General features: G+C 40.8%; 1 protein-coding gene across 1 annotated transcript; it reads left to right on the top strand.

Moving 5' to 3' along the window:
* The first annotated feature begins 12006 nt into the window (after positions 1 to 12006).
* LOC123991214 (suppressor of cytokine signaling 6) lies at positions 12007 to 20541 on the top strand. The gene is made up of 2 exons (XM_046292560.1): positions 12007 to 12375; positions 13475 to 20541. Exon 2 carries the CDS (start codon positions 13498 to 13500, stop codon positions 15322 to 15324), a length of 1827 nt encoding a protein of 608 aa, XP_046148516.1. The 5' UTR covers positions 12007 to 12375; positions 13475 to 13497; the 3' UTR covers positions 15325 to 20541.
* Positions 20542 to 22730: the final 2189 nt, after the last annotated feature.

Here is a 22730-nt window from a genome sequence, read left to right on the forward strand (position 1 = left end):
ACATGGGGTGCATTCAATGAACCAACTTGTATGAAATTTGTGTTTAGCAACATACGTTTCTTTGTTCTTCCTACATCGACTGGGCATTTATATATAGTTCAATCAAGTTATTTGCATTTTGAGTATTAATTTAGACGTTTTGAAAAATGTAAATACCATGACTCTAACTATGACTTGAACATATCTGATAACCATGTGTTCTTTTCAGTTGTCAACTTCACTTAAAATTGAAATCCATGCAAAAGGAAGAGAACTGATGCTGCTACTTGACTCTCTAACCAAGGAAAGGTGCAAGAATTGAGGAGCAAACCGAAGTAAAGGTGAATGTCATTCAGCAACTCTTGGAAGATAGTGTAACCAACATGTTTCTGCCCTTTCTCATAATCTGCTACCTCTTTAACCAATCACATCATGCTGTTTTGTATTCCCGTGACTGGTCCCTGCTGAGTTTATAGAGGGCCAATCTGAAATGTATAATAAACCTTTAAAAATTTTCCATCTATAATTTAAAATCTGATGAAGGCCAAGGACCGAAACACGTTGTTTTTACTTTTAACAATAAAGAAGCAGTTTTATCAAGTTAACTTCCACTGTCATCCAAGTTGCTTAAGGTGGCCCTAAGGGGCAAACCAGCTGAATGCCTTCCTCACATCTTTGAAATCCAACCAGCTATCAAGAAAGGTACGTTTGAACAGCTCTCCTGTGCTTCTCAAGTCAAGGTCAATTCAATGGTGGCTTTACCATTAGGCAGAAGAGGCAATTGCCTCTGGCCTCACATCATCAAGGGGCCTCATGAGCTGGGCATAATTCAACAAAAATAATAATAATAATTTCTCTGCTTGAGGCCCCCCCATGCTCCGCTCGAGGCATAATAAATACATAATAAAAAAAATAAAAAAACATCCAAATCTGTCTGTTTAAGCTTGAGATATCTTTTTGTTGTTGTTGTATTGGCTCCATTTAAATCCATCACATCCGGTAATGTCGGCCTACCATGGGTTGCCGAGCTACAGCTCTGTTTGTTAGACCAGGAGAATTCCCGAAAATTGGTATTTTATAAAAAATCTGTAACGTCCGAGTAGTTTGGGCTACCACGCTAATATGACTCTTCTTTACAAAGATGAGACTCTCACGAACACAAGTGTCACGGGACTCGTCTGAAGGTAACCTGGTACCGGGCAGAAAAATGAATGGATGTAAAAGGTATATTCCACGGTAAAAAAAGATATATACATTTTCCAAAGCTTTCTTATATCCCTCAGATATAGGACAGACACTTCAAAACATACTTATTTTAGAGAAGAAAAAAAATGGGACTGTTTTTCCATTTATGAATCTGTTATTCACTGTGTTTCTATGGGCTAAAAGCAGTAAATTCATTGTTTCATCCAATAATTGTTCTACCTACAGGGGTCCTAAAGAAAATGGCTAAAGGATCTGAAAACAATTCCAGATGTTAGCTTAGTACAAACCCAGCCCCAGGCCCTTACACTCTAGGGGGATACAATACGCATGTCTTTAGTAAAAACACAGGTGCTGCTGATAATAGGCAAATTACATGTACGTGTAGCCCATGTATCAGATGCTGTCTGGCCAAAAAGATGATAACATGTCATACTGTTTTTGGCCAGACAGCATCAGAAACATGGGCTACATATAGTCACTGTTTTGCTCGCTCGGATGCTTTCTCTGGTGAGATAGTTTCAGCCCCTTCAAGTTCAAAGTTGTAATGTCATGTGCACAAGTACAGTGAAATGCCTTTCTTGCAAGCTCCAAACCCAACAATGAAGTGATCAATATCAATGTAGCACAAAAGAACACAAGGTAGAACAAAAGCACAGTAAATAAAAACAAGAAATAAGAACACGAGAAAATAAGAAGCAATCTACAGGGTCAGTTCCAATACCATATTTAAAATGTGCAGGGATACTGAAGTGATAGAGGTAGCTGTGTATATGGATAAGGGGACTAGTCATCAGGATATATAAAAATAGAGTAGCAACAGGGTAATGATGATTGTCAGTGTGTGTAGAGTCAGTATAAATGTCTGTTGGAGTGTCATTGTGTGTGAGTGTGCATAGAGACTATCTGTATAGCCATTATGTTAACTACACTGAACAAAAATATAAGCGTGGCATGTAAAGTGTTGGTCCCATGTTTCATTAGCTGAAATAAAAGTTCCCAGAAATTCTCCTTATGCACAAAAACCTTATTTCTCTCAAAATGTGTTTACATCCCTGCTAGTGAGCATTTCTCCTTTGCCAAGATAATCCATCCACCTCACTAGTGTGGCATTTAAAGAGGCTGATTTAGCATGTTCCTTACACAGGTGCACCTTGTGCTGGAGACAATAAAAGGCCATTAAAATGTGCTGTTTTGTCACACAACACAATGCCACAAGTTTTGAGAGTGCGTGCAATTGGTATGATGACTGCCAGAATGTCTACCAGAGCTGTTTACAGAGATTTTAATGTTAATTGCTCAACCATAAGTCGCCTCCAACGTAGTTTTTGAGAATTTGGCAGTAAGTCCAACCAGCCTCACAAAGCAGACCACATGTATGTGGGCGAGCGATTTGCTGATCAGCATTGGTGGGGGTGGGGTTAGGGTATGGGCAGGCATAAGCTACAGACAACAAACATAATTGCATTTTATCGATGGCAATTGGAATGCACAAATATACCAAAACGAGATCCTTTGCCCATTGTCGTGCCATTCATCCGCAACCGTCACCTCATGTTTCAGCATGATAATGCACAGCCCCATGTCGCAAGGATCTGTACACAATTCCTGAAAGCTGGAAATGTCCCAGTTCTTCCATGGCCTGCATACTCATCATGTTTGGGATGCTCTGGATACACCTGTACGACAGCATGTTCCAGTTCCCACCAATATCCAGCAACTTCGCACAGCCATTGAAGAGGAGTAAGACAGGCCACAATCAACATCCTGATCAACTCGATGCAACGGAGATGTGTTGCGCACAGTATTTGGTGGTCACACCAAATATTGACTGATCCATTTTATTTTATTCCATCCATTTTATTATCCACGCCCCTACCTTTTTAAAAATCTGTGACCAACAGATTCATATCTGTATTCCCAGCCATGTGAAATACATATATTAGGGCCTAATTAATTTATTTCAATTGACTGATTTCCTTATATGAAATTGTTCCATGTTACGTTTATATTTTCGTTCAGTATATTTAGCAGTGATATGGCTTGGGGATGGAAGGTGTTCAGGAGCCTGTTGGTGTCAGACTTGATGCACTGGTACCGCCTGCCGTGCTGAAGCAGAGAGAACAGTGTATGGCTTGGGTGGCTGGAGTCTTTAAATATTTTCCAGTCCTTCCTTTCACACCGCCTGATATAGAGTTCCTGGATGGCAGGGAGCTCGACCCCAGGGATGTACTGGGCTGTCCGCACCACCCTCTGTAGCGCCATGCGGGCGAGGGCAGTGCTGTTGCCATACCAAGCAGTGATGCAGCCAGTCAAGATGCTCTCAGTGGTGCAGCTCTATAACTTTTTGAGGATTTGAGGGCCAATGCCTGACCTTTTCAACCTCTGGAGGGGCTTGCGAATTGAAGGATTATTTGTAATTATTTTTGGATTAACGTGCTTGACAATCAGATAAACATCATGAATGGTTGTGTTCATGGCACATTAATGGCACATTAAAAGGTAATACATTTGTACTGTTAAATTGCTGGCCTCTGCCTGGGGCCTCCAAATCACTAAGTCCACCCCTGGGTCAATTATACATCTCCAGTCTGGAATGATTGAGGGGTTCTTATAGCTTGTCAGTGTGTATTTATGTGCACATTTTCCATGACCAAGCTGTTGTGTTTGCATACACAGCAAAATCTGATATTTTGGGAATCCCAAAGGAAATTATGTATTGATTTAATTCAAATAACAACACTGTCATACTAGGTTATGTATTCACACTTCAATGTAATGCTGGCATTGCAGGTCTGTTCAATTATAGACCTATAGCCTAGGTCCTAGTCTTCATATGGCTGTGTAGTTCTATCATACATGTAAGCCTATCATCATTGGGGTTAGGAATTGTTATTCTTTCATAACTTTTTAAAAAATGAATCTGTCCGCATCTCATCCTTTCTGGTGAAATGTTTAATGAGCAGTATTTCTACACTAGTCTTTCGCCAGATAAAAATGTAAATGTCCATTCCATCAATACTCCTTTGACATCTTAATTAGGGTTAAAAGGTTAAATAAATACATGTTAAAAAAAATGAGGATCATACTTTTACTCTCATGGGCATTAGAAATGTCAACACAGTCTTGAAATGTAAAGATAGTCCTCTGACCAAGGATGGTCAATATTTAAAGAAGCATTTCAAAATCAGAGAAACCATTTTTCATTTATTCCACATAGAGGGAAATTTTAAGACCCCCCAAATTATCTTGTCATTCAATTCATCTCATATCAAACATCATCAGTTTGCCAGAGAATCAAAGTAGATGTGCGCAGCCTCTCCAAACAAATGTAGGCCTAATTTCTTAGCTGTGCTGTCTGTATTAATCCAATTGCTCGAGATCTCACACTTGAGAGATGATGCGGATATTTGATCAATCAGGAGGGTGATAATTAAAAACTTAGCATAATGATAATTTGATGTGATAATAATATAATCACACAGTACTTGAGAAACCTACAGGGTTCTGAGTGCTTTGCAAAGTGCATTTGAATTTTTATGTGATCTTCTTACACAGAACAGAAGATCTAGGCCCTACTTTCTCTTTTTGACTTGGCTGAAGTGTCTCCTAGTTTGTTTCCCAAGCCTCTCTCTATATTGGTTGTTGTTGTGGTGAAAACCTGTTCTATCAATCCACATTCTACTGGGGATCCTTGAAACCTAGACACTCAACAGTCTCAACAGTCTCTTCAGTCCATGTCAGTCCAACTGGGAAGAAAACATCCAACCCATCAGCATAAAGACAGTTGAGAGTAGATGCTGCAGTAGCTTCAAACACACAATATGTTTACACTTAACTGATGTTCAATACCTCAGCTCTAAGATATTTCAAAGGACATGATGTTGAAAGTATTTTGAGGGGGGTTTCTTCACCCAGAAGAGAGGGGGTTCTCTTTATCTGGATGTAAAATAGCCAGTGTGTAGTCTGTGATGACTGAGGCTGGTGTTTCGATGTTTCACCTTGCGCACCTTCCCCTGTTTTGCAGCCTGTCTGTGTCTCTTAGATCAGTCATTCACATTAGTAGTGCAGGGAGCTAAACTTCACTTCAAATAAATGAGAACAGTCCCGTTGTGTGAGTCATCTGCCCTGTCTCTCGCTGTGTCTCGTGGTTGTGATCACCCCCCTTTTGGTCCTTAATGTTAAAGTCTGCTGACTCATTCCCCCACAGCCTGATGTACAATCAGTCGCATTTGGCTCTTAACAGATTGAGACATGTGCAGTGATTTGCGTGTTTCCAATGGTTGTCGGTCTGGCTTTTTACTGTACTTTTTACATTACCCATTACAGGTAGATTTCCTTCGCATTTAAGCTACCGTACAATTACTGTGGCATGGTTGGTATCAGCATTGGTCCATATCAGGGCATCCCTCAGAGTAAATATGTAATTTGAATCTGCCCAGCTAACACATTTGGTTCCTTGGAAGTTTTGGGAACATATGTTTTTGGTTTCACATTTGTTATGGGAACAAACCCAGCTAGCACATTTGGTTTTTTGGAAGTTGTGGGAACATACATTTTTGGTTTCCCATTGGTTCTGGTAACAAAGCCATACGTTTCCTGGCCGGTAAAATGGAAAGGTTTTTCAACATTAGGTTACAGGAAGGTTCTGAGAACCTAATAGTTTTCCTGAGAGGTTTTATTAACATTCTGAGAATGAAAATTATAGGTTATTTGAAGGTAATTAAATAATGTTCTGAGAACATGTTTCAGTAAGACTTTTAATAACACTGCTAGCTTAGTTTGGGTTATGAATTCCAAGCACAGAAAATACACACATTAATTTGCTTAGGCATTAATCAAGGAAACACATGTATTTTTTATTGTGACAATGCGTCAGTGACATTCAAACCTATGATCTTCTGTTCTTTATCCATGGAATTAGTCCACTGCGCCATTCAGGATGAAGCTAGATTGACATGTTTTTTTTTTAAACTCATACAAAGCTGTTCATTTTAGTCTACTCAAATAGAGCCCATTTCAAAAGTAACAAGAACTCATTAAGATCAGGTGTGGCCAATTAGTGGGCACTGCCAACACCCCAGAACACACTTAATAAGACAGAAGATATTGTTTTGTTGATGCTGAGAATGGAATGTATATTTTTCTAAATAACATCCTTAGAACGTTCTCTGAACGTTACTAAAGGATTCTTGTTTTTTTTATGGAAAGTTTTCGTAATGTAACTATTTGAGAACATCCCCAATGCCAAACCACTTGGAGAACCTTCCTAGAACTGTACCAAATTAATTAAATGTAACCATGTTTGAACTTTTAGGAAGAATTCAGTTAAAGTAATGAAATACCAAGAAAATAAATGTGTTTTTTTTAAGTTCCTTAAATGTGCTGAGAATGTTTCAAAGCCAAGCAACTGTCCTGCACGAGTCCCCCTGCACGAGTCCCAGAATGTAGTTGGAAGGACAACCACAATCTCACCAAGCTCTAAGAAACCATGACCATATGGTTGCCTCTAATGTATATGCTACATACGTTTATCTATTATCAGACTCTTCAGATTCCAACAACAAGAGATACTGCAGCAGCTCTAGATCCCCCTCCAGCAGTTAGCAAAGTAGCCCACTGCAGAGATTGGTTATCGGTCCTGACTGACTGACTGAAGCTCAATAACCTCAGGCTATGGATATGTGACACTATATAGATACAGGCCAAATTACAAAGACAGGTGGGTAAACCCTTTGATGGTAGACTCCCGTTCCCATCTGGAGTAGGCATCAGGTTAAGGCCTAACCATAAACATGACAGGCGTGAAGTCTATGTGATGAAAAGGTGGACATGTTTGTTTTGTGTTCACATGGAGCACTGAGCGGACATGCTTTTGATGTGTCGGCTCATCAAAGTGCAGTGTATAGGGTTGCAAAGGAAGGGTATGTACAGGTAACTTTCAGAAGTTTTACCAGTAAACTACTGGAATTTGGGAAATATTCAAGGATTTCATGGAATTTTCAGAACATGTCAAATATATAAAACTATAAAATATGATGATTTTAATATACAAAATAGAATGACAAAGCTGTTAAACATTACCCTAAATATAACCCATCAACATAGTGAGTACATTCACAACATTTAGAGAATGTTCTCAGAATTATATTTACCTTCAAGGAAAACATTCTGGGAACTATAGTAAAACATTCTTATAACCTCCCTGCAACCTAAAAATGTTTGTTCATCCGAACGTTTAAAAAACATTCAGTTTAACCCATCAGGAAACTTATGGCTTCGTTCCAAGAACCGATTAGAAACCAAACGCTGCTATGTGTTGCTTTGCACAAGTTATAGCCTCCAGCTGTTGTCAACTCATGTTGACTTGGTGGTTACAATATTGTCTTGCTGATAGAGCTATGTACACAAACTCTTGGGGATATTCAAATAGAATAAACACATACAGTAATACATAGCCCTACACATACTGTACACATCCTAAAGCCAATACAATATAATGTTGGGGAAATATTCTGTTTTGGGTGTTTTGAGTATGAGGGCAAATTGCGTAATGCCTGTATTAATTCGGCACATTAATCTGAATATCAGAATTGTAATTAAACACATGGCAATAGGAAACCAAGTGTTAGGTCTACAATTAATAATATGTTGTGACAGTCATGCTTCAAGAGATATCTCACTCTGACTGGTGTGTGTTACAAGCTTATAAGGAAACATGGGATGATATTTTCATCCCCTTTTTCTTCATTGGCCATATTTACATTCAGCTCCTATCTTACTATAGCTGACTCATTACATGCAGTGTGGATACAGCTGTTGAAAGTGTAATTAATGCACAATCCTCCAAGACCTCTTACAACTTATCCCAGAGGAGAGCTGGGGCAACTTGAAGGACTGATTTAGCCCAGGATCACCCTTTGAATCCTAAACAACCAGCAGAACTGCTCTCGTCGGCTGAAAAAACATAAATGGTTCTATGGACCAAGACCAAGAAGTAAGCCTAAAAAGGTAAACATGAACCATTCCATAAATGTCCCTAGCTGCCGAGAGAGAGGAGGGAGAGAGAGAGAGAGCTTTCATTAACTCAATTTGCTTCTGTAAGGGACGATTATAGTGTGACCTTTGCAGGATCCATCAGAGAAGAGAAGAGAGGGGGTGGGGGCAGGCACCGGCATTGTGCACAATCGAACCCCTGTGTTATTCTTCAGTCATTTCTGAAACAAAAACCCAAGTGGTCCCATCGGCTCTGTCACTGCTTGACATGCCTGCTGTACCCGTCTTCTGCTCTGCTGCAAAGTGTCTTGGATATTAAGGTGGGCACCTTGGGACCTCCAGCAAAACCCCTCGGCGGAGCAGTCAAGTCGAAGGACTGAGTAAAGCTGAAGGAAGCCGCAGACATATTGAGCAAATCATTTATGGCTGATACAGCTTTCATTTGGAATTAAGAGGAGAAAAGGAACAAGAACCTGCCCCCTGTGTAGAGGTATCTCATTAAAAGACAGGTTTCCCTGGTTGTCGAATGTTTCGACTTGACATTTTCTTTTTCACCACTTGTGCCTATACATAAATTCAAATCCTGCAGAAATATTGATCTTGTATCACTTGTAGTAGACATGAAAATTCCCCCTACGCCCCTTTACCTGGTACCCTGCAGTGCTATTCAGCCAATAATCCTGTCGATTTTTAATTTCTCATCAAATTATGATAGTGGTAACATTATTTATTGATATCTTCAGAATTAATTTGATACAAAAGACTACCCTTTGACCCAGTTATAACATAAATCATTTTTAAAAACGGATTGATTTCTCTGGAATAAATGTAACACTACTTTTTGGCTCATAGCAACATGTTTACTCATTCTGCCATGAAGTAAATAGCCCATCACTAGAGAAAAACTTTGTTTGTCAGGTCTAATTTGGCTTGTAAAACCATTGCACTCTCATTTGCTACTGCCAGTGTCCTTGGCTTTTGCTCTCTATGAAACCGCATACACTCTCCCCTTCCTACCCCCCCCCCCCCCCCCCCCACACACACACACCACCTCCCTCTCTGCCCATATAAAGCTCAGGCAGCTTGATCAGCCCTAATAGGGTTCAGTAATTAGTGTGTTTGCATAGGGCCTGTCTGCACACAGCAGTCCCCTAAGCAAGTCTGCCATGGCATACCTTCTATGAGCTTGACAGTTTAACAGTGCTGAAAAAAAACAAAATATAGCACACAGTGTATGGTCCAAATTAGGCCAGCAGCAGTAAACACAATTAGAGCCACTTTAAAACAATGCTGACACTAATTAGGCAACCAATGAATCATTTCAGAGTTCAAGTTTTAGCTGGTAGCTCTGATACAAAGTAACTCAGAACACAGTTTGGAAAGATTTAGACAGCCCAATATTATATGTTTTTCAGAATACAAGTTAGGATGCTCTTACAAGAATATTTTGCCAAGTAACACTGCTTTAAGGAAAATCAATAGAGTCAGTTTGGCGGGTAACAGAAAATGGAATCATAATATTGGCATGGAAATTATTATGACAGGTTGTAACATCCTTTAGGGCTTGGCATTTGAATGGGCTTATGATGTGCCTTTTGAGAGCCTGAAAAAAAAACAGAATGGTAGAGGTGAACGCAACAGGCAATAGAACCAAACAGTCAACCCTAACAAAAAAATATATTATATGACATTTTCAAAGCTTTCTTTTCTCGTGTGTGTGTGATTTTGGTTTCACAATCCTTGTGGGGACCCTTTTAAGCTTAGGTTTATGGTTACCATTAGGGCCATAACTGTAAATAGCTAGACAACCAATGACCCTACACACACAAATCCCCCACACATTCAAACACTGTTCTATATTTTACTCTTATTACATTTTTTAATCAACACTCTTATCCAGAGCGACTTACAGGAGCAATTAGGGTTAAGTGCCGTGCTCAAGAGCACATCGCCAGATTTTTCACCTAGTCAACAGAACCTTTCAGTTACTGGCCCAATGCTCTTTACCGCTAGGCTACCTGCCATCCCTATCTAACCTTATGCCTAGTCACTTTACCCTGCCTTCATGTACATACGTACATACATACATTAACAAAAGTATGTGGACACCGCTCGTAGAATGTCTCATGGACATTCCCCGCTTTGTGATCAGGCCTGGATCTCAGTCGGCGTTCCAATTCATCTCAAAGGGCCTTTCCCAAACTTCCCACAAAGTTGGAAGCACAGAATCGTGTAGAATGTCACTGTATACTGTAGCGTTAAGATTTTCCTTCACTGAAACTAAGGGCCTAGCCCGAACCATGAAAAACAGAGCTGTAGCTGCTCCTAGACGTTTACACATCACAATAACAGCACTTACAGTTTACCGGGCCAGCTCTATCAGGGCAGAAATTTGACGAACTGGCTTGTTGGAAAGGTGGCATCCTATGATGGTGCCACGTTGAAAGTCACTGAGCTCTTCAGTAAGGCCATCCTACTGCCAATGTTTGTCTATGGAGTTTGCATAGCTGTGATGCTCGATTTTATACACCTGTCAGAAATGGGTGTGGCTGAAATAGCCGAATCCACTAAAAGGGGTGTCCACATACTTTTGTATATATAGTGTACCTCATACCTCTGCATATTGATCTGGTACTGGTACTCCCTGTATATAGCTCCATTCTTGTGTATTTTATTTTATTCCTCTATATTATTATCTTCTTTTTTTACCCTGCATCGTTTGGGAAACGTTCGTAAGCAAGCATTTCACTGTAAAGTCTACACTAGTTGATTGGATTTGAGGGTTAGGGGCTAGGTTTAGGGATAGGATTTAGGGGTTTTGGGATTAGGTTAAGAGTAAACTTCAGGGAAAATTGGATTTTAATTGGGAATCAATTGTTTGGGGTCCCCACAAGGATAGTAAAACAATAATGTGTGGGTGTGCGTGTGTGTAAGAGAGAGCTCACGTTAATGCACTACACTACTTTGGAAAAGTCCACCGAACTTGGATGATGCTTTTCAGTTTAAATATCGAATAACATCTCCAGAAAAATAATGTTCAATCCCTGTGTACAAACACAAACTGAATTCATTGAACGCTTGACTGCTGAGTTCATATGGTGCGCCAAGCTGAGCGTTGAGCCTCTGCTCCCCTCAGAAGACAGTGCTGTCATTGTGTGTGTGTGAAAGGGGCAACTATGTGCCTAAAACGACTGTGCATTTCTAAAGTTTAGTGTTTGATTTCTTGCTGTACAAAAATAACACTTGTCTCAAAACATAATTTTCTTCCCTCCTTTCTGTCCGAAAGAGCATAAATAGTTTATTCACATTCTCTCAATTTCCATTTCTAAGCCTGCTCTGAATATTGATGAGATACTTGCTAAAGGTGGCTGGTTGCACATTGTCGGAGGTTCTGATTTCTCTGTAAAAGAGGCGGTAACTGCATTTGCAATATTGGGTTTCTCGCCCAAGTTCTTCTTCATGACTGTCTGTTTTTCGAAATGTGCCCCCCGGACAAATATGGGGTCATGTTATGAGTGCTTCTAAATTCTGCAGCAGTTATCAATTAAAATATAGAATTAATCAAACTACCACCAGGCAGATAATAAAGTATGCAGAAGATACAGAACTTTATACTTGAGAGAGATGCAACCAATAGCTTTAACAAGATAGTGAATTAATTCATTCTAACATTTATTGTAACATTATCTCACAAGAATGGAACTATATACAGGGAGTACATTCTGTATTCATTGGTCTGAGCAATGTGTAAGCCTACAGAATGACATTATTTTTTATTACAGACACAACATTCTGTGACCCTTTCTCCAGCATGTCCTGAGGGAATTGTAGAAATGGTTTCAACCCTGGATGTGATTCGCTGTATCTCTCAGCCTGCTCTCCTACAATTCAACAAGCAACAAATGCAAGAGAGAGAGGAAGAGTCCGTCAGAAAGTATTAGAAAGGACAGAAAAAAATAGATTGTTTTTGAAAAATTACAATACAGCATAATAAACAGCCATAGATAAAACGGAGAACCATTCCAACGCACTTTTATTTTATTTTGCTAGCTAGATACGGTAGCTCCTTCCACGATATGCTTGTGACTGCTAAGCTAAGTAGCTAGCTCAGTTCTATCTTCTAAAATACATTTTCAAATTTAGGTAAAACCCAATTCAAGTGTACATTACCACGAATGCAGATGGTAATCTAACGAAGTAAGTACCCAACTAAACAATATTACAGATTGTTTCATTGACTCATAGCTAATGCATTTAGCTAGGCAGCCAAGTTAGCTAGCTAACTTAGTTGACCAGACAACTGTAAACATTCATTCAACACAATGACATTGCCGTCTAACCTTTACTACATCGATATTTAGCTGTCAATGTGAAACTGTCGTAGTATTTGGGATATCTATGATTAATTTAGACCGTTATGGTTACTTAACGATTTGACATGGAAAATAGCTAACTAATGTTAGATTGCCAGCAAAACCAGACTGTAGGCCCAGCTGGCCAGGTCTATTAGCTTTGTAGCTAGCTAACTTAACTGGCTAGCATTCGTAATTTAGCAGCTGGCACAGACAAAACCATGCAGTTTAGCAAAACAGCCAATTTGGCAAATTAGTCATTAGAAATGAAAATACATATTATTTATCAGGTGTGATTGTTTGGATGACCAATATTTCTTGTAAAAACATGACATTTTAAGGTTAGCTAGAAACGTAATCAATTAGCAAGACGTGTTGTTAGGTTTGTTTTTTGCAATGACTAGTGCCTATAAAATAGCTAACAAGCTATGAGCATAAATTCTGTTAATTTTCTCGCTAGTTTAACACCATTTCATTTTTAAAATCTGCTCATAATAATCTGCCAATAATAGTTTGAACACTACACGTGATGTGTAAAGGCACCAGATGCACAACTGCTAAATCGTTTTCTGAAAATGTTGCTGCTAAAGACACTAATGTTATGGTGCCATTATGAGACATTGTTTTACGTACAAATGAATGGATTTAAATTTAAATGTACAAACAATATTGCTATAATATTCAACAGTATTTCTACAGAAAGGAAAAACTGCAATCACATTAGTCCAACTGAGTCAGCTATTCTAGTCATGCAATGGTAATAACTTTGTACAGTTTATTTGCCATTTCTAATAATAAGAGTAAGCTTACCAGTAAGTCCAGGTGTGTCTTGAAACGTCTGTAAAGGCATGCATAAGGTAAACTCACACCTAAATGACTTTATTAAAAACAGATTGTAAAAAAACGGTTGAGGTATGTTTTTATTTATTTGTGTTTCCTCCCAGGGGATGAGTGCTGTGCAGTGTATATGACCAGCTGTCTGCAGCCTGATGGGAGGACTCTGTGGATAGCAGCATCTTCATCAGGACCCCAGGAGGAGAGCAGCCATCCCGTCCCAGTCTCATGTCCCACACCCCTTCCCTGCCAAGGAGGGCCGTTCAGAATGAAGAAAATCAGCCTTAAGACCATCTGCAAGTCCCTCAACATCAACAAGGGCAAGGAAGAAGGAGGGGGGGATTTTGTCATGCTCCAGCAGCCCTCGCCAGCGGTCGACTTCTCCAAGGAAGACTCTCTTTTCAGGGGCTGCTACACCAAAGAGCTGGCGGGCTGCGACCTTGGAGGTGATGGTGGAGGAGTTGAAGAAGAGGAGAAGGCGGGACACAACAAGGGCCGTTCTAAGAGCGAGAGTCTGATGGGTTCTCTGAAGAGGAGGCTGTCGGCCAAGCAGAAGGCCAAAGTCAAAGGGGGCTCCACAGCCATGGGGTCAGTTGACGATGACGATACCTTCTCCTCCTCCTCTGTGCCCATCAGCTTCAACGAGGTCAAGGCCCATCGACCGTTACGATCGGCATCCCTCCGCAGCCACCATTACAGCCCATCTCCCTGGCCCCTGCGGCCTGTGAACTCAGACGAAGCCTGCATCAAGATGGAGGTGAAAGTTAAAGCCATGGTCCACTCTCCGAGCCCCAGCCCCAACTTGAATGGTGTGCGGAAGGATTTCCACCACCAGGACTTCCAGATGGAGGGCATCTTTCAGGAGCAGGCCGTGAAGAACCTCCAGGAGCAGGCAGAGTCCTTGAAGAACCTCCAGCAGCCCCAAAACGGAGACCAGCTGCACCTGAACATTGACGAACACGTGCCTGTAGTCTTGGGCTTCACGCCGCAGGACTACATCCAGTACACTATGCCTTTAGAGGAGGGAATGTACCCAGAGGGGTCCCATTCTGTCTCTCACTCCTTCTGCCTGGACGGGTCCCTGCCTATGGAGGTGGTGACTGAAGCGGACAGTAGCTCTCTCCACGCTGATCAGCAGAGTCAGGAAGACCAGGATCTGGTGAGTATGAACCTGAACCTGCCAGTGGACCTCTTCATGGAGTCTGTGAACGGCCTCCTCATCGGCTCTAACGGCGTCATGCTCCAGAGCTCCAGGGACAGGGTCGATGCCCAACACCCCCCTCCTCCCCCCCTGCCCCTGCTACCCAGCAACGAGATCCCTAGGACTTGCTCTGGGTTCAGTGTTGCGTACAGCCACGTGGCGGAGCGGGTGAGGCACCACTTAAACTTTGACCCCAACTCGGCTCCGGGCATGAGCCTGGTGTATGACTCAGTCCAGAGCAGCGGACCCATGGTTGTGACCAGCCTGACCGAGGAGCTGAAGAAGCTAGCCAGGCAGGGTTGGTACTGGGGGCCCATCACACGCTGGGAGGCTGAGGAGAAGCTGGTCAACCTGCCTGACGGCTCGTTCCTGGTCAGGGACAGCTCGGATGACAGGTACCTCCTCAGCCTTAGTTTCCGCTCCCAGACCAAGACCCTCCACACCCGCATCGAACACTCCAACGGACGCTTCAGCTTCTACGAGCAACCCGACGTGGAGGGACACACGTCCATCGTAGACCTGATAGAATACTCCATCAAAGATTCGGAGAATGGAGCCTTCTGTTATTCTAGATCTCGCTTACCAGGGTCCGCCACCTACCCCGTCAGGCTGACCAATCCCGTGTCTCGTTTTATGCAAGTGCGCTCCCTGCAGTACCTGTGTCGGTTCGTGATCAGACAGTACACCAGGATTGACCTGATTCAGAACCTGCCTTTGCCCAACAAGATGAAAGACTACCTGCAGGAGAAGCACTACTGACAGGGTTGACACAGACAGATGGGACAGACAATGGTAGCAACTTGCACTTTTGGGTTCAGTTTAAGAGATTTAACAAAGGTTTACAGACATCCATCGTTTAGACAAGATCGATTGGGTTACATTGGCTCTTTGTTTTTGCCCAGGGACGTGTCCAAAATGGAACCCTATTCCGTATGTTGCGCAGTACTTCTGCCAAAAACACTGGCTATAAGTAGTGCAATAAATTGGTAATGGTGAGCCAGTTCAGATTTGCCCACGGTGATGTTTCTCAGTGTCCAGTCCCCAATTCCACAGTTAAAGGGTTAAGTCGTTGTCGCTCAGACTCAGTTTCTGGCCAAACCTCCAGAGATCTATCATAGAATATTGTATACGAGTCTGTCACAGAAGTACAAAGCATGATTTAAGAAAACATACTTTATCAACAGTGAGATATGGAGTTATTTCTCTCTCCAGTTGCTGTAGAAGACTGGAAACTCTAGAATGGCATGTTCAGCCGTCTGAATAACATCAATATTTTGCCTTCTGGCTCAAATTTACAGATTTTAAAATAAGGTTTCACTTAACTGGCTTAGGTGTGACATCTTAAAAGGCTGCAGTGAATTAAATGAAATAAATAAATGGGCTGATTTTAGAGCGTGATCCTTTTGACGCTTCATTTAAACATTTACTTGAAAGATATCCAACAACAACGCAGTGGGGCATATCTTCGGTGTCTTAAACTGAAGTAGAAGCACTGCAGTAATGCAATGCAGAGGCCAAAAGTATTTTTAAGCAATGTTTTTGTTGAATTCACCCTGTGAAATTAAGAGGACCTTTTTTTATTTGCCATCCGTCAAGTTGGTTAATGACAACTGCTGATAAGAAACGTAAGCTTTGTGTGGGTGCATGTAGCCTGGACTATTTAATCCCGCCCACTGTAAAAGGTACTGTTAGGATTAGTGATGCACCGATATGACATTTTTGGCCGATACCGATATCTGATATTTTCCTTACCAAAAAAACATTGGTACCGATATTTCACATTTTTGTAGCCTTTTTAAGCATTCTAGAACAGTTAAATAGTTAACACACACACACACACACACACACACACACACATGGGCGCAGCTGTCTAAGGCACTGCATCTCAGTGCAAGAGGCGTCACTACAATTTTGTTGGTATTTACGTATGTCCCCATTACCAGTAAAACATCATCAAAACCTATTTCTTTCTCTTACTTGATGTGCTGTTTCGTTGTTCATTCCTTTCATTCTCAACCAGGATTTCTAAGGAACACTATTTGGGCCTTTGCATGTCAAAAATATACTATTTGATATCAAATAACACTATTTGATGTGTCAAATTAGCTTGTTGACCAATCAGGACCTGAATATGACTGCACGTCACAATAATTTAACGCGTTCATACATTTTCTACGTAGTTATTACACATTAATTACACTATCACTCGTATTTCATGTCACAATGATTCATTGATACGTATGCTATGATGCTGGTAAAGTTGATTCGCACACCTACAGTGCTGGTCATAAAAAAAAGCTAGCTATCTCATGGATGCAAACAATGTTCTTCCCCAAAAACATAGTAAAACGACATCTGGTTCAGTAGCTATAGTTAGTTAGCTATCTATATAGGTAGGTGCCATCTAAAATAACCCTATTTGATTAATGATGGTCGGACCCATCTATGTGAAGCTAGCCACAATAAAGATTAGTCACAATAGTTGACTTTGCGGTTAGCCTTCAGAATAGTAGTATGGAATAATTCTACTATTTCTATTAATTTGCGTCACTGTCAATGACATACTTTTATTTTGAAGGCAAACCGCAAATTCCACTTGTGCATAATCCTTATTGTGGCTAGCTTCACAACACATAACCCAGTCCAGTCGAGCTTCACTAGCCAGATGAAGCTACCTGGCTGCTTATAACGTTAGCTTTGGGCAACAGGCTTAAGTAGCTATTTATTTTCAGGAACTGAGGTTTAATTTCAATAGGCGAACAACAAGCGGCAACCTAGCTAATACTTACAAGGATTCCTAAATCATTGCTAAGAATAATGAGAATGACTGCAGTTTCTACTTGTCATTGTTTTCAGCCTGGTTGTATTGGTGCTAGCTAGGTACCCCAGAAGTTGCGGTCGAACAAATGATGCTTTATTACCAACGCGGTATTGTAAACACATCGTTCGTGGCTGGTGTTTGCTGACTTTTTTGTACAGCTTTCACAGTGCTACTTGTATATCTTTTGACATGCAAAGACCCAAACGGCGTTCCATAGTATGTATGTCTTGAAGGAAATAGCAGTGACGCTATTGCTGTGTAACTCCAGTAGGGCAACATCGGAGAAATAGAGCACTTGGTAGTGTTAACTGGTGCTCGTCCAGTCGGCGAAAGCCAACATTACCCACGATAGAGAACGGATTTCGCCTTTGAGTTGTCTCCCTGAAATCTTGTTACTCTTTCAAATGACTGCTTGACTTGTTGATCCACACAGCAAACATTCTGGGCTAGTTTAGGAACACTGTGTTGCACGTATAGCGAAAAAAATGTACATGGAGTCATTATGTCATGTACCTTCGTTATGTAGGTATGCACGTTAGCTTTGACATTGGTTTTGCACATCGGGCGTTAATCTAGACATCGGTCGATACCGATGTTGGCATTTTTAGCTAATATCGTCCGATTCCGATATGTTCACCGATATATCGTGCATCCCTAGTTAGGATAGATAAATGCTAGTTTATATGTCGCCATGCACTTCTACTTAATATTTATGCAGCAGTATGATAGCTTTTTAAATGCAAATGCTGGTAAGTAATGAATAATTAACCTGAAGATAAACATTTGAATGCTTCCCTATTAGGAGTCTGTCACAAAAGCTGCGCTAGGACAAATTAACGTGTCATGTTCCGTACAATATGCTTGCCTCTGCGTGCAGGACCTACTTTTGAACTGTTAAATACAGTAGACTGTAGAGACTTGGACCTTATCACAGTGCACAGGAAAGGGAAGTATAACTACAATTAAAAAGGGAAAGTCACAAATACATAGTTGTTTTTACAGCATTTATCAGTAAGCAAATTGAGGAAACACAAGACTTCTCTTAGTTTTGCCCAGCTGACCCATTTATTTTTTATAGAAAGTGGCTAAATGCTGTTCTGGAGCCTTTTTGTGTCAACATATGAGCTGCACCCTGGTGAAAGGAATAAGCTTAGGCTGAGGGATTTTGGGAAATGCCAGAATAGATTAATATTGGAGCCCCTTCCTCATATTTGGGAGGGAGCCAGGTCAGAGGTACGTGACAGAATTCCCAACTCTGTAATGGCACAATAATGTCCTGCTCGATAGAGAATGAGATCGAGGCTTTTGTGTGTGGTTTGCCCAATGATTTGCATGAGTGAGGTCACTGATTTCCATTGCCATGCTGCCTGTCTCGCACTCATGGCAGGGTTGCAGTTTGACATTTAAAAACGTTTCCCGTGTCATGCTTATTGTCAATGCCCCCTCCACAGAACAATGTTAACTTACATATTCACAGTCTTGCCAGGCTGTTTGTATTGGAACAAAGGGAAAAAGCACACATTATACTACACAAGTGCTCTATAACATATACTTTGACATGGGAGTCACAGTTTTACATATGTTAAAGTGTCTTTTTTGACATCCGTGTCCTTAAAGTATTTGGAAAATGATCTCAGACTTCTTTGGTAGTCACTTGTGTATTGTCTATGCCTAGTTAGTAAATATCGGTTGGTATCTTAAGGTGCTTACCATTACACCTGGACACCCATAGGTTAGATTGGATCACTGGATGGTTTTTGCATGTTTAAAAAAGTGTTCCATAAAGACGTATTGGCATTTTATTGCTTTGAAATGGATGCTTTGAAATGGATTAAGGATGTAGGTTGTGTGTCAGTTGTGTGTGGAGAGATTGTTGTACTCAGTTACCACTATCATCAGCTGGATGATCTGTGTTTTCTTCATTCATTTTCTGTGACTTATCAACTTTTGTCATTTTGGGAACTAGTAGGGATACTTATTGTTTCTAACAGTCTGTGCCACATACTAAGAGGCTACACCAGTGTAATGGCTGTATGCTTGTTTTAGCAAGGCAACACCATTTGAACCATCTGCACTTGCTCAAAGACAAAGCCATATTTTTTTTGCATGGTTTTCACCCGACTAAGACAATACATACTGTTCACGGGTAACTCTCAATTGTTTCCCCTAACGTCGTCACTCGAATGACAACATTGAAAAATGTCACAACTCGCAGTCCAACGTAAGGTTTGTCACAAGAGCGCATGAATTTGAACTCATCAGTTGTGTTGTTATGTCTGTGTTACAAAGGGTGAGACACCAGCGTCATATCGAAGAATATTGCTCGGTTATGGAGGAATGAAGACGACTAGAATGTGTCAAATTGAAGCAAACTTAAATGTGAAATGAAGATGTTAATTTTTTGACTAGAATGTACTTATAATGATTTTATTTCTGTTTTTATCTGCCATTATTGTAGCAGATCCAGAAAAACAGGTCCCCAATCGGATAAACACTCACAGATGTTATGGGTGTTTCTCTGCTGTGATCTTCTCTAGTACTTCAGCATCCTGGGATTTATTTTGTTCGTTATTGCCTTCTCATGGGTGATTGTTAGAGATTGACGCTTGTTTAAACTGCTGAAGTATTTTGAATTCGTTATCAAGCTTCACCCATTTTATATTTGTTGATGTTGCGAATCTCTTCAAATGAAGGTGATTGTTTACAATGATATATTTGGTAAATACCAGTTTTATCCCCTCCTATCACAAACCTCTGGTACAATTCAAAACCCTTATTTCTTTAATGTGTTACACACATTTGTGCTGCTTCATGAATATGAATGCCTTGTATTAAGCTATGGGGAAATATAATGTTGCCATTTAAATGTATGTACACATAATGACTGGTTATCATTTTGGGAGAACAAAGTAGATTTGTAAACAACTATAGTCTGTTAAAACAATTTGTCACTATTAGTAAATACTCACCAGAAAAAAAGACATCACTTCAGTTTACATTTTGTTAATTGTCAAATTTTCCAAACGTACATTTTTTTTACTCTTGTATTTTTTTCTTTTGTGGAAAAAAAATCAATAGATGAATTGCACATTTTGGATACAGTTCAAGAAGTTTTTGTATCTGCCGATTTATAAATTGTAAATAAAAAACTATATTCCAAATCTGTGGTAAGGTTTTTTCCCTCCATTTGTTTCCAATTTTTTGAGAACACAACTGACAGCCGAGTTTACTTAGGACGGCTAACCGCTGCTTATATCGCCTCTGACAACAGAACATCGTCCCTCAATTTCAGTTAATTTCCCAACGATTGTAATGCTGAGCAGGTGATCAACACTCACTACTTTCAGCCATTTGTCTTTCTCGTGTGTTTCTTCTTTTAATGCCTCTAATTCAGGGATCATCAGCTATATTTCATTCAGCTGCGGGCTGATTTTTCTTCAGAGGGCTGGAACATAGTACCAAATCATTTGTAGACTGCAAGAAGCACAAACAGATATAATATTTTTTGCTCAGAAAACTTGGGAGGCCAAATAAAATCACCCGTGGGCCAAATTCGGCCAGTTGGGAACCCTGCTCATATTAAAGCCTGAAGGGCAAAACAAAGGGTGCGTTGGTAAATTTACTCGTACTATCTATTCTGTTTTCAGAGCACTCTCATCTGTGTGCCAGAGCACAGAATATATGAACTTTCAACACCCGTTTTATATGGCTGGTATCAGTAAACATTGGCAAAAAAGGGCAATTCAATTGATGCCAGCAGCACATTTACAGTCACCAACGCTCTGGATAACATGAAAACAGCCTAACCAGCTCTGCTAGGGGGAGTAAACTGGTCAGAGTGAGGTGTTCTCTCATTTGTATCTGGAAATAGCAAGCAAACGTTAGCCAGTTAGCTTGGGTGCTTGACTGCCATTGTGAGGTCAGAACGCTCGGATCAACCCCACTCCTCGGGCAGAGCGTCCATTGTGCTCTCTGAATGCTCCTAGAGCGAAATGCTCTGAATTTATGAATGGACAATCTGACCGCTCTGAAATTACAAATACCCAGAGCACACTGGCACTCCAGTTTGAATTTACGAACACAACCAAAGACTTCTCTTTCTATGGTAAGATCCTATTCCTCCTCTTTTCTGACTGGACTTCTTTTTTTAACTTCTTTTCTCAAACACTCTAATTCTATCCAATTCTATCCAATTTCCCCTATAACTGAATCATCCATAAGTCCCAATACACTTTTGTCCAAATAGAGCAGTTTGTGGAGAAGACAGCACTATTCACACAAACATGGATCTCCTGTTGTGATGCAGAGAGTGAGTTCTGGGTCGTGTTCAGTAAGCATGAAACGGGAAATAATATTTATATTCTGAGGAGGCATTGCCTGAACATTTACCAATTTTGTTCCTACTGATCTTGCATGACCCTAGAGCAGTAGTGTCTTTTTGCCCTGCCGACCGCATTCAGTCTTCACTGAGGTCAGGAGGGCAGTAATGCCTTGCTGTTTTGTGAACATTTGCGGAGGGACATTTTATTTATCCCTTGTTATTCACATATCTGATGCGCTCAAAGACTAGCATTCATTTTGCTCTAAAAATGTGTTAAATAAATAGTATTTTTCCAGACGAGTGGGACCAGTGTAGCGGCTATGGTAGTTCAATGAGTAGGAGGTAGAGGAACAGGTAGTTGGAAGGTGCAAGGATGATAGGAGGGAGCCATCATGGAGGTGGTGGGGAGAGAAACAGGGAGAGTCAGTGTGATTGAGAGAAAGGGAGGAGGAGTAGGAGGTGCGGTGTAATGGTGTCAAGTTTCGATCTCAGATCAGCTCTTACACAGTCTGCATGGTGATGAGGAGGTACAGTCTTGTTAACTGCAGCCTTTGACAGGCCTCTCCAGGCTTCAGAGGTAAAAGATGCACCAATGTTTACTCCCGCCCGCCATGCCGAGCCTTTATGATTTATTCATAGCAGACACTAGTGGTCGCATGTCATAGTGAGATGCCTCCATCATGAAAGGACTTATCTCTCCTTTTTTTCTCCTTCCCTCCCAGCCGTCTTCTCTGTTTCCAAAATGTTTATTTTTGACTTTAGCAGTCAGTATCAGGAATAAGTTCTCTCCACCAGTTCTGAAAAGCAATACTTACCCAGTGTTATTTTATACTCTCCAGAAACCCTGATTTGATTCTAGTGATGGAATGCTGACATTTGTCTGGTACTTGAAAATCTATTACCTCTGCTGTTTCAGCGATCATTCGAAAAGCACAACTCAGACCAACAAGTACAAAACAACTTGATAAGAGATCTAGCTGCACTTTGTAATTTTGTGCATTTCCTTCACTCATAGAATCAAAC

The sequence above is a fragment of the Oncorhynchus gorbuscha genome, linkage group LG12 (genome assembly GCF_021184085.1).
Source record: "Oncorhynchus gorbuscha isolate QuinsamMale2020 ecotype Even-year linkage group LG12, OgorEven_v1.0, whole genome shotgun sequence".
Lineage (NCBI taxonomy): Eukaryota > Metazoa > Chordata > Actinopteri > Salmoniformes > Salmonidae > Oncorhynchus > Oncorhynchus gorbuscha.